Source organism: Acanthochromis polyacanthus, chromosome 10 (genome assembly GCF_021347895.1).
Source record: "Acanthochromis polyacanthus isolate Apoly-LR-REF ecotype Palm Island chromosome 10, KAUST_Apoly_ChrSc, whole genome shotgun sequence".
Classification (NCBI taxonomy): Eukaryota; Metazoa; Chordata; class Actinopteri; family Pomacentridae; genus Acanthochromis; species Acanthochromis polyacanthus.
This window is the reverse complement of record NC_067122.1, coordinates 27,810,834-27,829,337: the sequence shown is the minus strand read 5'-3', so window position 1 is coordinate 27,829,337 and position 18,504 is coordinate 27,810,834. Positions and strand designations below refer to the sequence as shown.

The 18,504-nt window shown below is 40.0% G+C and overlaps 1 protein-coding gene across 2 annotated transcripts in view; it reads left to right on the top strand.

The window, feature by feature from the left end:
• Positions 1-2,499: 2,499 nt before the first annotated feature.
• Positions 2,500-18,504, top strand: part of si:ch211-26b3.4 (connector enhancer of kinase suppressor of ras 2) — a 92,123-nt gene continuing 76,118 nt past the window's right edge. The window contains exon 1 of one of the 2 annotated variants that reach the window (XM_022205174.2): positions 2,500-3,007. In XM_022205174.2, coding sequence (XP_022060866.1) covers positions 2,944-3,007 — 64 coding nt within the window. In that variant the 5' untranslated portion in view covers positions 2,500-2,943. The remainder of the gene's footprint in view (positions 3,008-18,504) is intronic. The other variant, XM_022205175.2, reaches the window with a different exon arrangement.

Below are 18,504 nucleotides of genomic sequence, written 5' to 3'. Positions count from 1 at the left end.
TGCAGAAAGATCCCAGGCTCAGGTCGGGATTTGAACCGGGGATCTTCTTGCTGCAAGGCGAAATTGCTAACCACTATTCCACTTTGCAGCCCACCATTTAAACAATGTACTTTAAAAAAAAGTATAAATAAACTTTGACATATTTGATGTACATATTAATATTCCTATATCCCCATTGTGGTATAATTGTAGTGGTACATACACAGAGTAAAGTGTAATACAGCAGTGAGGTATAATTAGCATATACAACAACAGACCAAACAATACTGTAGTGCAAAAAAAACCAAAGCAAAATAAATAGTCTTAATAGTTAATACTTATGTATTTACTGATTTAAATATCAAGTGTCCAACACAGGGCCCCATTCATTAATGCTTCTATTTGTATAAAATATAAGCTAGTTGCTCAAATATATTGACAGCGCTGTTTATTTCAGTTTAAATTAGAAATCCTATATAAATAAAACATGAATATTAAAAATATTTGCACAATCTCTGTATATGCTAATTACACATCTTGTTGCATTACAGTGTACTCTGTATGTACAACCACAATTATACCACATTTTAAAAAAAATACATGTTAAAAAACATCTAAATTTGTTTTGTATGTCTATTTTGTATTCTATCTTTATTTTAGCATATTTTTTTTGTTTTTATTTTGGAAGCCTGAATTTCCCTCTGGAGCTATACAGTGTCTATCTCTGTCATGTACATTAAGGTAGGCATTGTGCTGTATTTTTTATGATCATTAATATACAATAAAGATAATTTGAAGTTTCAGTATTTTTCATTTTTATGCTAAAACGTCTCTAATAATGTTTAAATGTTTCACATTAGGATGGATCTGCTGCACCTTTTGCACAATTCATCTGAATCAACTTTACTGGCCAAGAAAGTACAGTGTTTATTCTTCATTCCTAATGTATTTTCATCAAACATCACACATGCATTTAAACAAAGGCAATGAAGTATGAAAAAGAGAATAACTGTTTAACTGCTGTTTACAGCTATGTGCAAAAGAGCATTACAGTGAGCCTAATGTTTACTGCAAATTATGCAGATTCTGATGATACAGGAATAAATACAGTTATTAGCAATAAATGCAGGATTATTGAGACATTGTTTGCATCAGGTAGATGGATGATCTAATCAAAACATTAGCATACTCGCAATATACAATATATACAGAGTTTTGGGGTTAGAGTTTTAGGATTTGGAGATGCAGTGGCTGGCTGTCAGTACCAGATGGTATTTTTTATGTGTCTTTTGTAAATTCATAACAATTCCATTACTGGTCTTTTTATTTTGATGTTCCTGTGAAACACTTTGCAACTTGGATTTTGAAGAAAATATGATGATGGTGGTGATGATGATGGTGATTGTTTAGTCTATATACAAACAGAAAGAGATAGAAACAAGCAGCATTTATGAATAATTTGTGGCATGCTGAATTAGTTGATTTTATGAATGTCTGTTTTATTCTTCTGTCCTTGTAAAGCACTTTATAACTTGTATTTTTAAAACTGCATATATAATAGTAATAATAGCTTACCTGTATTTTTGCACCAGTACGGTTTAAATTCATTCTATCTTAGTGAGACAGACAGAGACAGAGACAGACAGAGACTGAGTGCATGTATAAAGAATGTAGCAACTGCAATCCAAACAGTTTGGCAAATGGATCCATAAATGATTTCCTCTGATCCAGGATGAAACAAACATTGACCCTCAGTGGGTTATGCTGCCAGAATCATAAACACAATCACTGATTGCTGCAGGTTTTCATTTATATGACCCCTCAAGTCATTATTGCTGTTATCTGCTGGAAGGTTCACACTGGAGCGTCATAGAATTATGCACTTTGGAACAAATGAGCTTTGGACTATTACTTGTTATTGAACACAGTAAGAGCAATAAAGAGTTTCAGTTATGTATGATCACTGCTTGTGTGTGTGTGTGTGTGTGTGTGTGTGTGTGTGTGCAAGGGGGGAGTGTTGCTGCTTTAATCCATGACGTCACCTGTGTCTCAGGTGCGCAGCAGGGGGCGCTGTTCCTCCCAGCTGGGCCTCTGTGCACCCAGCAGCAGCAGCATCCTGACAGCTGATGCTGATTTGCTCATCCATAGATGGTGAACTTTAAAACAGAAAAGAACAGCTCACTCTTTACCTTGTGATGTGGTCTAAGCTTCCCTGCTGCTGACATTTGCATGTAAATGACAAAAGATGACACAAGATAACTACTCCTGCAAAGCTGCTTTTATACACCCTGCTGCAATTTATATATTATTGATTGGCTGTGGTGTTGTTGCTACACAGCTCCTACTGTATACATCCATTAAAGGGTTGTTAAGTTATTTGCATAAACTCTCTCTCTCTCTGTGTGTGAGAGAGACAGGAGGGGGGAGAGAGAGAGAGGGAAAGAGAGAGAGAGAGAGAGAGAGAGAGAGAGAGAGAGATCCTCCCCTATATGGTGTGCGTTGCACCATTCCCTGGTCTGTATTATGAGTGGTGGCCCTGGTGATGCTGCAGCGAGGCGGGCGGGAGGAAAAAACGAGAGAGGAGGGGAGGGGTCGCTCCATCCCCTCGCGCCCACCGAATCCATTTCTCACAGCGCGCGGGGCTGCTGGCGGGAAGGCACGAGCGAGAGAGAGAGGGAGTGAGAGAGGGAGAGAGAGAGAGTGCGTGTCTGTGAGTGCGCGTGGATTGCACCACCGCATCCCCGTTCACCGCTTTTTTTTCTGCAGGCGGCCATGCTCTGATGGAGAGAATAAACCTGACAACCTTCTCTTCTCCCCCAGATTTAGCCGCCTTGTAACCCCCCCACCCCACCCTCGGCCCCCCCACACCAAAGTCGTCGTCGTTCCAGATGTGACTGACAGGTCGTTTTATGTCGCCCGCATCGAGCCCTGCCGTGCCGTTCACCTCGGAGAGACTGTGACACCATGGCTTTGGTTATGGAACCTATAAGTAAATGGACACCAAAGCAAGTGCTGGACTGGATGAAAGGTAACGGATTCCCTGTGGTTGCATCTGTAATCTCATGCTGCTGCTGCTGCTGCTGCTTGTGGTGAGAATGATGATGATGATGATTATGGTGCTGATGCTGAGGAGGGCCACACTCCACTCGTGTGCATGTGTGTTCTCCTCATCCACACTTGCAGGGGCTGATGTGAGGGTGCTAAGGTATAGGGGGCTTTTTTTTTTTTGGAGCCGGTTGCAGGTGGATGGATGCATTCTGTCATCCGGACCGACAGTCTGTAACTGCTGCTGCTGCTCATCAATGAATGTGGAATCATCTCCACTCACTGGCACATGCCCTCCAGACTCCCCACATATCACCCACTTGTGCCAACGTGCGTGTGCGTGCGTGTGATTAATGTAGTTAGCTGCATGCGCCCCTCACTACACCCCCCTAGCCCCTCCACCACCATCCATCCGTCCGTCCGTCCGTCTGTCCGTCCACCCCCCCGTGATGCCAGCTGTACAGTCAGTTTCAGCACCGTGGACAGCGCAATGCCGCCTGCCTTATAAGGCAAACGCAGCGATCACACTCGCTTTTTTTTCTCCTCCTTTTGCTGCTGCTGCTTCTGCTGCTGCTCGCTTTGCTGGCACAAGAAACGTCCCTTTAAGAGAGACAGTATGAATGAGTAATCACTAATCGTGCGTGCGTGTGGAAATATGCATGTGTGGTGTGTGTGGTAGGTGCTCACACACACTCTTGGCCATCTTCCAGAACGGTGAGAGAAACTGTGGTAGGCCTAGTGACAGACAATAGAAATAGGAAGGGAGGGTGTCCGCAATCCCTTTACTTAGGAGGATGACTTAATCACTACTTGTTTGATGACTCAGACTATTACTGAAGTGTAATAGATCGCCTACTTGTCATTGTGTGTCTGCATTGTTTGCACATTAACCTTTACACCTTTCCCTGGATCTCCATCTTCCTGCATGCGTTTCAGGGCCTTTTTATTACAGTGATCTATTTGATTAGAAATCTGGCTTCTTTACAAACCTGCATGCTGCGAAAAGAGGAATTATTTAGGATGCATTACACTGAGTGATTGCGATGACGTTTCAGGTTTGAGGATTGCTTGTGGAGTTGCAGCTTCATCCTCTGATCTGTCAAGTGTTCACCATTTATTAACAGAGGCTGAGCTGAAATCTGATTGGGGGGATTACAACATGGAAAACGGTTCTGTTTCTTTGACACCACACAGAGAAATATATTTGTGCTCAGGATAGTCAGACAGCAGTGATCATGACTTTTACCGCTTTATTTTAGGACACAGTTGAAACCTGTTTCCAAATGTGGAGTTAATTCTGCTTTCCTGGGCTTTGAAATGTGCAGTGAAGTTATGAACCAGTCAGTGCCAAAAACACTATGTGCTATCCAGCATGTGGAAGTTATGTGTACTTCATCCAAGTTAAACAAGTGATCCTCTTGCAGGGAACGAAAGTTGGATCAGTCAGAAAAGCTGTGCATGAAGCCTGGAAAGGAAAGATATTGTAATAAGTGCTTGTTCTGCAGTTTAATATTTGTCTGTTTCAGCTCTCAAATTGTAATAATTTTGAAATCATCAAAATTAATAATAACAGTTCCATTTTAAAGCTAATGGTGGAAAACGGTAAATGGAAACATTTGTGAAGTAACATGTTTTAAACCAGAAGCTGAACATGGGAATAAGAAGGTGTACATTTCGGGAAATCTACAGACAGTTAAACAGCCACTGATGTTTATCACAATAAAAATGTCCACGGTTGCACCACACTCTTAAGGAACAGCGTTTAATCTTGCCACTGCTGCCCTCTATAAAACAGTGTACCCCTGGCCTCTTTCACAATAAGAGCTAGGTGCTCAGAGATTCATTTTCACAGACGTTCGTCAACATCTCGCAGTCTTGTCCCTACTCTTGTGAAGCTCCCTCCTTCTTTTTCCTGCGGGGCTTCAAACATAGACCCTCAGTGGCAGGCTTATGCTCAGATCTTATTTTCTTATGAATACAGTAAAAGGCGAAAGGCTAGCATTAATCTGTCCGCTTACACGGGCTTCTCTTCGGCCTCTTTGCTAGAAGCGCTTCATCTCTCTCTCTCACTGATCCAAGTAGTCTTGTACCATTTTTTTTTTTTTTTTGCAGAAAAGTGACACTAAGACCCTCTTTAGGAGCAAATTCTCTTGCTTACCATAAGAAAGCAGATAAAAGGCACTTGGGTGCTGACAGAAAACATTTGTCCTCACCTACATGTGTTAGTTAAATTATTAACATTCTATATCTGTGAGGGGTTAAATTGGCCACTGTGGTCATTATTTATGATAGAAATGCAGTTTCTTTTTGTTGATGTACAGTGTAGCACATTGTCAACGCCTTTAGCTTTGGTGCCCTGAAAAAAGAGAATTGTTGGACTAAGTTAAATAAATTGCTTAACCTTGTAACATACAACTGAATAAGGTGTGTCCAAATTAAGTTAAAAAGTTATAAAACACCGTCAATTTCAGCTATATGTACTTAAATCATTAGATTTCCCTCAAGTGAGGAGTGTACAGGACTGCAATGTAATTTTAAAGAAAAGTCAACTTGAAGATTTCAGTTTTTCAAACTGTTTACTTTAACATAAAACATAATTTTGTCATTAAATTTAATGTTTGATCTTTAATTATACTGGAGGAAAATGGCAGTTGTTGGACACACAATGCTAAAGAAGTTATAAATCCATTATTTGTGCTTCAAAAATCAGAATTCCAATTTGCAGTGACAAAGTGCAAAATTTCAAGTTGATGGAATCCATTAAAGTAAACTGCCTTTACCAAAGCAGAAGGATAAGTGAGATTTATTCAAAATAATGTTTTACAGTGTGATTGCTAACATTAGCATGATTTTTTTATACCGTTTTGTGAGGGAGAGTGCAACAAAAACTCATCTTGGGAATGTGCCAGTGGATGTTGCACCAACTACCAAGCAATGGAGGTGAAATTTAGTCAACGAAATTCTAAAACTCTCAAAATGTCATCTATAATACATGAAGGAAACAAATATTTGCACAATTTTTCTCACTTATATCCAGGTCTGTTTAAATTAGATAAAAGTTATTCAAAATAGATCAAATTAAATGCATCACTTTAATTTTTATATGTAAAATCTGATGATTCAAAATAGCCAGTAGCTGAATTTATGCTGTTTTGTGAGATCATCAGCTTGCACTAATGTAAAACAGATTGGATTACAAAGACACCCAGCTTTTGGACATTTATCAGAGGATTTATGACAGAACTTTTTAGGAAGCAATTCTTCACCAGTACAACAGAAAAATGGCAAAATCATTGTCTTATGGACAGAAGCTCTTTGTCCTCGACAGCCCATTCCTGTCATATGAAGGAATACCGGCCAGAGAGACGTGATACTCTGCAGTCCTATCGAGAAAACCTGACACAGCTAGCTACTAGGCAGAGCAGACTATACTGTATCTCCCACTGCTGTGGAGAGGACTGTTCCAGCAGCAGAACACTGGTGAGGCTCACAGAAAGATGACTCATCAGCATTTGTTTTGATTTGAACACCCACACCGGAGGAGTTTCCTCTATGTGTGTGTGTGTGTGAGGGTATGCATCTGCCGAGGTGTGTGCAGATGCAATTGATGTGCTAAGTGTGGTACATACACGGATTTGTGCTTTAACATGTGAGGCAACAAAGAAAAATGGACTTCCCTTTCTGCTCTCAGTGCTGTGCGTACCTCATAGGATCACCCTGTGCTTTCAGGCGCATAGTATCGGCAGCCTGCTGATGCATACATTGACAGGAAAATGAATAAGGCAGTTCACTTTTCCTGCAGTAATCTCTCCATCCCTCTCTGTGCAGTAATGTATTGGAACAATCTAAAAATAATGGTGATGTGTCACATTTCTGTCGGATCAGGGGAACTGTGAATGACTGAGAGCCTGTGCAGATTCACAGGTAGCTCAGCTAACATTCCATCATATAAGAGTGATATCATATGAGCCAACACATGAGATAGAAACACTTCAGTTCTCTGCTGTTGGTTTGTCTGAGCCTCCTGGGGAGTCAAAGGCCATGTTTACCGTTATTCCATACTGCGTCCTCTGATTTAGACTCCTGCTGACATGGTGAGGAAGCCAGCGTTGGAAAACACACTCCTCCTGCCTCTGACTGTGTGCTTGTTGTAGTTTCAGTTGCATTAAAGATTAAAGAGTGCGCCTTATTATGGGGAAACACACACATATACACACACAGGCAGAGAGGAAACTCCTCCTGTCCTCCATTTTTTTTCCTCTCTCCTATGCACAAAAGAAATGCCGAGATGCAAGCGGTGCCTATGGATGCACATGCTTACGTGCACTCAGAGGAATGCACATGCTCACTGAAATACATAGTATCTGTGCATGTATGCACGCTGACACACATGCACAGACACACAAAACTCTGGAGCAGCAGCTTTAAGTGGGGCATCGGTAGTCATGGAAACCAGATCTGATCGTGTTGGAGTCACAGCACATGTCATAAGATTGGGAAGCAGCGACGCACACACATGGATGCCCAATGTACATGTTGACACATTCAGTCACGTAGAGACGCACATTAAAAATACGCACGCACACACACACACACGTACATGCACACAACAGCTCCTGCTTATGGCCTTAAGCGGAGAGAGACAGAGAAAGAGGAGAGAGCAGGGACATGGATTCAGAAATGGGGTGGTGCAAAGCAAAATGAAAGAAATTCTGAGGAGCCTAAGATGGGGGAGGAAATGAGGGAGCGTGCAAGGGGAAGGGTGGGCATGACGGAGAAAGAAGGGGGAGGCGATGGCAGAGCGGTGCGGAGAATGGGAGATGCAGTGGGCATCATATCAAAGCAAGCGCTCTATCCGGCTACTCGGACAGAGGCGCCTGTGTGAGTGTGTGTGGATGTTCACATGTGCTTCACTGGGGAGCTTTTGCACCTGTTGTTGCAGTTTTACTATCACATGTGCCAGCATCGACCAAAGTTTCCCAAACTGGGAGTGAGGACCCCAGATGAGCTGGTATGATACGCATGAAGACCGGGTCAGTGGAGATGTCTGTGTGATCAATGAAAACATCACTTTGCTCAATTCAATTAACCCTCCTGTTGTCTACATTTACGGGCAGCAAAAATATTATTTCCTTGTCAGAAAAAAATCCAAAAATTCAGCAAAAAAATTCCCCAAATTTCTGAAAATTTGCAAAACCTTCAGGAAGAAAATTCCAATAATTCCAAAGTTCCCTTAAAAGTTTTATAAAAAATATTTAAAAAATCCCTCAAATTTGGCAAGAAAATTGTTGTTAATTTTTTTTTAAAAAATGAGTAAAAATGTTCCCAAAAAATCCTGAAAATATCTAAAATGATTACATATATATCAGTAAAATTCTGATATTTTCTTTAATAATATTCAGAAAAAAATCAACCAAAATCCAGCGAATTTTGCTGGATTTTGGTGGATTGGTTGATTTTGGTTTGCATTTTTTTTTACATTTCTTTTCTTCCTCCAAAAAATGTTCAAAAATTTCCCAAAAATGTAGAAAATGTGTACATCTGAAGTTCCACTGTGAAAATGTATTTTTTCCCACATTTTCAAATGGATCAATTTGATCCGCAGGACAACACCAGGGTCAATGTGCTCTATGGCTGAGAGATGTTACAAGATCACAAACTGGCACTAAAATGAAAGCTTTTTTCCTTTTATAGTGGCCACAATTGCAAATCAAATGTTTATTTTAGCTTCACTGCAGAGCTGTCTGCATAATAGCTCTGACAAACATCTGCGTTTTGTAAAATACTCCAGAATCATAAAAATCACTTCAATTTCTTTGGTGCATTCATAGAGTGGTAGCATCAGTCAGAATGGAAATACAAATCAAACATACTGTGGAAGAATCTGCATGCTATAGCACCAACATTGAGCTCAGTTTAAACCCCAACATTGCAGCAACATTTATTTAAAAATTTCATGGGATGATACACATACAAGTGATTCATGCAGATAATTAGCTTAGTTGTAGTACACTGACTTAACACACTGCTCACAGCAAAAGGAAAAAGAGTATTTCATGTTTTAACCTGTGATAAGTGATTTATTGCAGCTCAATAAGCTACAAACACAATAATGTTCACGAACACAACCACTATTATTTTTGCTCCATTTTGTTCTCCACCGACCCCCTGTTAGCTGCCAAATGCTCTATTAAATTTGACTAGTTGCTGAGGTCGTATGCCAATTGTTTAGTGACATATGGCCACTTTTTCAGCTCCAAGCGGCAGCTGCCTGCTGTGATCGGAAATTGTGAGACTGAGATGAGACAGTAAAAAGAAAGAAAAACGTGAGACATTTTGCAGGATTGTAGTTAGGTGATGATTTTCTGTGGGTTTATTTAATATGAGCAGCCCTTGTACAGTACACACAGCTTTAGGATGCAGTGCTATTATAAAACTATTGATCAGAGCACCTTTAAGTCAACATAAGTGCATATTGATCAAATAGAAGCAATGTGGAGAAGGTTGTGTTTATCTGCATGTCTTCTCTTATTCACATTATGTATTGAAGTCCTCTTGTAGTCTTAAACTGCAGCTGCTAATGAGCTGAATGGGTTAGACTGGGGATAGTCAGGGCTTTTGACGTAAAGCTGAAGTTCATGTTAACATATTATTATAGCTCCAGTCCGACCATAGTCACTTCAGATCCTTTCAGGCCGGTCATATCCTCAGAGCGGAGCGCTGCCGCTGAACTCCTTGCACTTCTCTGGTTGACCCTGTTTTCCGTCTTCCTGTTTCTTCAGATTGCCTCTTGACACCTCCCTGCTAGCTGGATTTCACAGAGCAGGCTGTGGTGCTCTTGAAAGCTCATATACCGGGGAGCTAAAATGCCACGGACTTAAGAATATGCTGTCGTGACATGATGAATATTTCACAGTAGGTATATTTTTAGTGAGAGTTGTGTTCTTTTCTTCACACTCACAGAAGCACTTACTCCATCTGGATTCTCACAGATGGGGGCAAAGCAAATGGGACAGGAGTCTTGGCTGCTTGTCACCACTCTTTGCCCAGGCTAAACCCTGAACTAAACATGATCTCAAAGGAGAACACAGGTTTGACTGATTTCACTTGATGTTAATGGCCAAGCAGCCAAACACAACTATGCAATTTACTTGGTTGGAGCCATATGCAGCTTTGAAAACAGTCTTTTTTTATTGTGGCCTTCAACGAGCTTTCAGTCAGCGTGAGGAAAGCATATACAGGCTGTAGTGTGTGTGTTTGTGTGTGTCTGTATAGCGTGTATCCTTAGCCTAGCATCAGTGCAGGGTCCTGAGGGGCAGCAACTGCTGATCCCTCACTTCTGCTCGGAGGCCTCTCTCGCTCCGGTTGCCTGGCAACCGCCGTGTTTCTGAAAGGGAGGGGTTTGTTTTTTACCCAGGAAAGAGGAAAAGATTGGAAGGAATTGCATCAAATGTGGATGAAGCTGTCAACATGAGATGCTTGCTCAAAGCTTAGCACACTGGGATGCAGTGATGGTCAGGATCAAGGGATCCTTCAGTGTGTCTTATAGAGATCTCTTTTATTTACGCAAGATAAGTTTGTCCCTCAGTGGCAAAAAAAAAAAAAAAAGTCCTAGAGCCTCTGTGGCAAAGTTGAAGCATCATAACATGTCACTGAACTGGTGAATTTCAGAATTAAAAATATCTTCAGACGTGAGGAAAAGCTTGTAAAGACCATGGGACAAAGATACAAGAAGCTTGTTGGTGGCTACCTAACGCGTTTAGTTAAAGTGGAAATGACCAAAAAACATTTGAACAAATATTAGAATTACTGTATGCATATTTTTGACCAAGCAGATTTCATAATTTTCCTAAAAGACCAATAATATATCTGTGAAAAAATCAAAATGCATAATTGTTTTTTGTTGATAAAGACTCATTTGTTTCAGTTGTTCCATCATAGAAAATTAACAATTATAGCAGTTATTAAAAACTCAAGACTGCCATGATATTCATGGTCTTTACAAGTGTATGTAAACTTTTCCTCCATATATATCCTTTGGATTAAAAAAACACAATTTATATTTTATCTACCACTCAAATATTGACATTCATATTTCTACAATGAATGCTTTTCCTTTCAGATTACTGACTTTTCATTGATCGTATGGCTGGCTGAATGTTTTGTTTGCTGCTTCATGCTAATTTTAAAAAGAAAGACAAGCAAGCTCAGAGATACAATCATGAACAGTTAAGTACATCCCATGGAAATTATTGACTTTTTCCAACGTATTTGAACAAGCGAACATTCAAAACAGTGCCCACAGATAAAGGTGATACACTCAACAAATGACACCTACAATTGTGGGCTTCCAGATTAGATGCCAGTGATTAGAGCCTCATTAGTGAGTGATGTCAAGGGTCTCTTTGCTATTGAAGTGTGTGGTGTCATCATGCCAAGCTCTCGAGAACCCTCTAAGGCCTTCAGGGATATCTATGATTCTGGCAGGGGATTTGTAAAGATAATTAGAAATAAATCATTCCACTGTGAGGAAAATCATTTATGAGTGCAGATTTCAAATGACCAGGGCTACTGGTGTGTCCAGGACAAGGTCGGCCCAATAAATTCAGTTCAAGAGCAGAGTATCTGATGTAGACAGAAGTCCAAACATTCCATCAAGCAGCTGTTCGTGTCAAAGTGCTTCATCTAGTCTGTGTTTTAGGAAAAGCCTTTACTGTCCACAAAAGACTAGTAAATATATAATCAGACCTTTTGGAATAATGCTTTCATGGACAGGCAAATCAAAGGTAGTTATTTGGCCACAGTAACATGTTTGGAACTGAACCTCATGCCAACTGTGAAGCGCAGTGGTGGTGATGGTATGGCTCAGAGTTGCTTCACTGCTTTCAGGACTGGGCAGTCATTAATTCAACTCTGCATTCTGCATTATATCAAAAAAACGCTTGAAGATAACATGAGACCATCTGTCCAACAGTGGAATCGAAAGCAGACCTTTTAAATGGATAACGAACCCTAAACACACTAACAAATCCACCAAGGAATGCCTCAAAGAGTCATAAATTGAAATGTGGTTGGGGATTCAAAATGGCAATACATGCAGGAAAACCTTCAAACATCTTAAATCTGACAGAATTGTACATGGAAGAGAGGGCAAAATTGGCAGTGACTGGTGCAAAATTGTGCAAAAATACTTACAAGAAATTATTTCTACTAAATGGGGCACCTTCAGAGACCAGAGGTGTACTTACTTTTTCCACAGAAGAACATTTTTGTTAAAAAAAAATGACTGAAAAAGATACACAATCTGTAGACACTGTTTCAAAGAGGTTTAAATGCTTGACTGCTCCATAAAACAACAACTGGTTATCAATAGAGTGTAAAGCCCCTGAAAACCTCATTTTAAATGTGGTTTTTCTCTGAACATTTAAAAACGAATGAGAAATTAAACATAATTTATAGATGAGATTCAAAGGCCATACTAAGAGTTGTAGTTTTTAGTTCTGATTTGATTCAGAATATTTTGGCAACACACTTGCAGCATCAGATTTTGATTTAAATATTGCTTGCTGTAAATATGTGGCAACACATTTTCCCAATTGAACACAACCTGCTTACCTTACCATTTAGTGCAGGGATGTCAAACATACGGCTCAGGGGCCAATATTGGCCCACCAGAGCATCCAATCCGGCAGGACGACTTTGCAAAGTGCTGAAAGTATGGAGAAGACATCAGCTGCAAGTTGTGAATTTGTAAAACTGTAAATCTAAAACAATTTCTAGACCTTGACAATTTGTTTTGATTGTAAAGTAAGATACTAGATTTTTCAGTTGCAGAAGCCTGAGACTAAATGTTTTGTGCCTTTGTAGACACTGTGATCTGTAAGTTGTAATGTCAATGCTTAAATGATAAACTGAGGCAAAAAAATGTGACTTATTTTTCTTAAGAAATTTAAGGTTTGTTAATAATTTTTTGTAAAAAGATAATTCCTTGTGGAAATGTGAACATTTCTAGAACGTACTGTAAAATTAGGAGTTGTGATTACTGATTGACTATTAAGCTGTGATTCTAGTGGTCTGGCCTACTTGACATCAAATTGGGATATATGTGGCCCTTGAACTAAAATGAGTTTGACATCCCTGATCTAGTGAAAAAAAAAATTAGAATACAAAATTTCTCAAGTGAAAGAAAGGACCCCATTGCTCATCCAGCACTGTAAAACAGCAGGTGAATAGATTCCTTTACAACCACATGTAAAATATAATTCTTCTAAACTCTGCAGTATTTTGTCCATCAAAAGTTCTGAAAAAAATATCTCTCATTCATCTTAAAATAGGAGCACTGAGCAAAATTTCAGATCACAACATTTCACAGCAGAATTTAAGATGTCATGATTAGCCGGAATGTCATTGGATGACACACAGCAGGCAGCAGCCTCTGATAGAGACGCTGATACAGTCAGTATCAGTGCATCAAGACTGAAACCAGACTGTTGGCAGTTGACACATTTGTGTAGCAAAAGGCTGCTTAAAGTGCAGAAGCATGTAAGCGATGCTCAGGCTCAGCAAATTCAACTCAATATTAAGTTCCTGAATTGTAGCAGGAGAAACAATATTTACAGGAGAAAACACCGGCAGCCTGTTGCCACACGAGCACAGAGGCTCCACATGCTCTGAAGGCTAGTGCTGCAAATACGGTTCAGCGATGACACAATATCTTATTCCCTAGTCACTAAATTTCCCAAGAGGAGGCCAGAATGAGCTTATGACACAGAGAGAAATTTCTGACATTACTCACGCAAAATTACTTTTTGTTTATTTCACCAGCACAGAGGGTACGATCTGTTTGCTTTCATATTACACAACACAGAATAGTGAGGTCAGTTTTCATATTTCTTGCAGCTACTGTGAGCATTGTAAACATCCTGATGCTGGAGTGCTTTTGGGTGGCAGAGATAGTATTTGTTTCTTGCCTGATGTAGCCACAACCTCTGCAAAAGTTGACGAATAATCTCCACAACATTTTTAATACCGTTACCAATGTGAAGAGGTGCCACACAGAGGATCCTGACCGCTGTGTGATTGTTTGTGTGCGTCTGTGAGTGCCATGTGCTATTTCCAGCTGCCATATGAACTCTGCAGATGAACCCAGATCAGCTGTTTGTCCTCTAGGGGAGGCATCTTGACTCAGCTGATTGACTGGCAGCTGTGTGTCACACTATATATATATATATATATATATATATATATATATACACACACACTGACAGTCAATAGAAACTGTGAGACCATATTTTTCAACAAAGTTTTTATTTTGAAGCCCGAAACTGGATTTTTTCATATGAATCATTTGTTTAGCATATTGACATACAGAAACAAAAATCTAAAGTTTCAAGAATGATTTCAAAATAAAGAATTTCACAAAAGAAAACGGCACCTGCCAAACACAAAGTCACAACAGTCAATACCGAGTATGGCCTCCATTTGCTTCGATGCAGGCAGCAATCCGTCGGCGCATGCTTTGGACCAGGCTTCTGATTGTGGGTTGGGAACAGCCCATACGCCTGGCTACATCACTGTAGCTCAAACCGGCCTCCACCATACCCAGTGCCCAGAGACGTTGTTCATGTGATAGACGTGGCATGATGCTGTTCACTGGACTAACAATGGTGACCTTTTTTGGGCCTTTATATAGGCCTTCAAAACCCATTCTCAAATTGTGCAGATACTCACTGAGTATTGCTTGGTGTGTATTTGGTTCACTTTTGCAAAGTGACCAACCCATGTGCAATGAATCATGACAAAATGACAACTCATCATTATCTCAACTACCAGGGCACTAGATCATCAGTAAGTCCACAATGAATAATTACAACCCCCCTACAAGTAGAATTCTGCGTACATTTCTACCTCAAAGTTTCTATTGACTGTCAGTATATATATATATATATACCCCCCGCGGATGGTCTCGTCGGTCCGCTGGGTTTTGCACTGCACTTTTTTTTTTTTTTTTGCCGCAGACCGGTGAGGCGGCAATGTCGGCAGAATTTTAATGAGGCGGTGGCCTATACCGATGAGGCGGGCCGCCTCGCTGGTTATATGGGAGGGGAAACACTGTATACAGTGCCTATCATAAGTATTCGCCCCCTTTGATGTTTTACCCTTTTATTGCTTTCATAAATCAATCATGGTCAATAAAATTTAGCTTTTTTAACAAAAAAAATTCTTGGAAAAAATTCTTTAATGTCAAAGTGAAAACAGATTTTTATAAAGTAATGTTAATGAAAGAAAATTATATAAATGAAAATAATTGTTTGCATAATTATTCACCCCCTTCAAGTCAGTATTTAGTAGATGCACCTTTGGCTGCAATCACAGCAGTGAGTCTGTGTGGATAGGTCTCAGTCAGTCTTGCACATCTGCCCACTGCAATTTTGCTCCATTCTTCTTTGCAAAACTGCTCAAGCTCTGTCAGGTTGTGCGGGTATCGGGCATGAACAGCCCTTTTCAAGTCCAGCCACAAATTCTCCATAGGATTGAGGTCTGGGCTTTGACTCGGCCACTCCAGAACATTTACCTGGTTCTTTTTTAACCATTCCTGTGTAGCTTTTGCAGTATGTTTTGGATCATTGTCTTCCTGGAAAATAAATCTTCTCCCAAGACGTAGTTCTCTTGCAGACTGAAAAAGATTGTCCCCCAGGATTTTGATCTTGATAATTGATTTCACTGAACTCCGGGGGATGTTCAGTGCCTTGGAAATTTTTTTGTAACCATCCCCTGAATTGTACTTCTCAATAACCCTTTCTCTGAGTTGCTTAGAGTGTTCTTCTGTCTTCATGGTGTAATGGTAGCCAGGAATACTGATCAACCGCCCTCTGGACCCTTCAGTCACAGGTGTTTTACAACTCAATCACTTGAAACACACCCACACCACTCAGGTGATCTTCATTTCACTAATTGTGAGACTATTGGCAACAATTTGATGGACCTCTATTGAATTAGACCATTAAATTAAAAAGGGGGTGAATAACTATGCAAACAATTATTTTTATTTATATAATTTTCTTTCATTAACATTACTTTATAGAAATCTGTTTTCACTTTGACATTAAAGAGTTTTTTCCAATCATTTTTTTTGTTAAAAAAGCTAAATTTTATTGACCATGATTGATTTATGAAAGCAATAAAAGGGTAAACCATCAAAGGGGGGAATACTTATGATAGGCACTGTGTATATATATATATATATATATATATGTATATGTATATGTGTATCAGTCGGAAAGAGAAAGAATAATCTAAACCAGTGGTTCTCAACCCTGTTCCTCAGGACCCCATGTCCTGCATGTTTTAGATGCTTCCCTGCTCCAACACACCTGATTCAAATGATCAGCTCGTCATCAAGCCTCTGCAGAAGCCTGATGGTGAGCTGATCATTTGAGTCAGGTGTGTTGGAGCAGGGAAGCATCTAAAACATGCAGGACATGGGGTCCTGAGGAACAGGGTTGAGAACCACTGATCTAAACAGATGACCAGATGACCAAAACCTATACAATGATTATGTACAGTCAAGTAAAATTCCTTTAAGAAAAACACATCGGTGCAACTAATATTACATTTGATGTTATCGATTCAGAAACCAACACAGGAAGACCACAACATTTTGACAGAATTGTTTTTAAATAGATGAATGTGGGCGGACAGAGGCGTGGAGTGAAAATGTTCTTAACCTCCTGTCGTCCTGCGGATCAAATTGACCTGTTTTAAAGTTTTAAAAATGTGGAAAAAATATACATATTTTCACAGTGAAAACTTCCACATTATCAAATTTTTTTAGGAAGTTTTTGAAAATTTTTTGGTGCAAAAAACTAATTAAAAATGTTTAAGAACATTCAGGAAAAAATCAACCAAAATCCATTGAATTTCGCTGTCAAATTTGGTGATTTTTTATTTAAAAAATAAAACTTTTGAGGGAAACTTTTCAGGAATTTTCTTCCTAAAGATTTTGCAAATTTTTATACATTTGGGGAATTTTTTTCGGAATTTTTGGACAAGACAACGACATTTTTTAATAAAGACAACACGAGGGATAAAGGCTAGATGGAGTGATTTGAAATAAGTGTCAAAGGGTCAGCCTTAATATATATATATATATATATATATATACAGTGGGTACAGAAAGTATTTAGACCCCTTGAAATTTTTCACTCTGTGTCATTGCAGCCATTTGCCAAAATCAAAAAAACTTCATTTTGTTTCTCATTAATGTACACTCAGCACCCCATCTTGACAGAAAAAAACAGAAATGTAGAAATTTCTGCAAATTTATTAAAAAAGAAAAACTGAAATATCACATGGTCAGAAGTATTCAGACCCTGTGCTCAGTATTGAGTAGAAGCACCATTTTCAGCTAGTACAGCCATGAGTCTTCTTGGGAATGACGCAACAAGTTTTTCACACATGGATTTGGGGATCCTCTGCCATTTTTCCTTGCAGATCCTCTCCAGTTCTGTCAGGTTGGATGGTGAACGTTGGTGGACAGCCATTTTGAGGTCTCTCCAGAGATGCTCAATTGGGTTTAGGTCAGGGCTCTGGCTGGGCCAGTCAAGAACGGTCACAAAGTTGTTCTAAAGTCACTCCTTTGTTATTTTAGCTGTGTGCTTAGGGTCATTGTCCTGTTGAAAGGTAAACCTTCAGCCCAGTCTGAGGTCCTGAGCACTCTGGAAGAGGTTTTCCTCCAGGATTTCTCTGTACTTGGCTGCATTCATCCATCCTTCAATTGCAACCAGCCATCCTGTCCCTGCAGCTGAAAAACACCCCCACAACATGATGCTCCCACCACCACGTTTCACTGTAGGGATTGTATTGGGCAGGTGATGAGCAGTGCCTGGTTTTCTCCACACATACCGCTTAGAATTAACAGCAAAAAGTTCAGTCTTGGTCTCATCAGACCAGAGAATCTTATTTCTCATAGTCTGAGAGTCCTTCATGTGTTTTTTGACAAACTCTATGCGGGCTTTCATGTGTCTTGCACTGAGGAGAGGCTTCCGTCGGGCCACTCTGCCATAAAGCCCTGACTGGTGGAGGGCTGCAGTGATAGTTGACTTTGTGGAACTTTCTCCTATCTCCCGACTGCATCTCTGGAGCTCAGCCACAGTCATCTTTGGGTTCTTCTTTACCTCTCTCACCAAGGCTCTTCTCCCACGATTGCTCAGTTTGGCTGGACGGCCAGGTCTAGGAAGAGTTGTGGTCGTCCCAAACTTCTTCCATTTGAGGATTATGGAGGCCTCTGTGCTCTTAGGAACCTTGAGTGCTGCAGAAATTCTTTTGTAACCTTGGCCAGATCTGTGCCACAATTCTGTCTCTGAGCTCCTTGGGCAGTTCCTTCGACCTCATTATTCTCATTTGCTCTGACATGAACTGTGAGCTGTAAGGTCTTATATAGACAGGTGTGTGCCTTTCCTAATCAAGTCCAATCAGTTT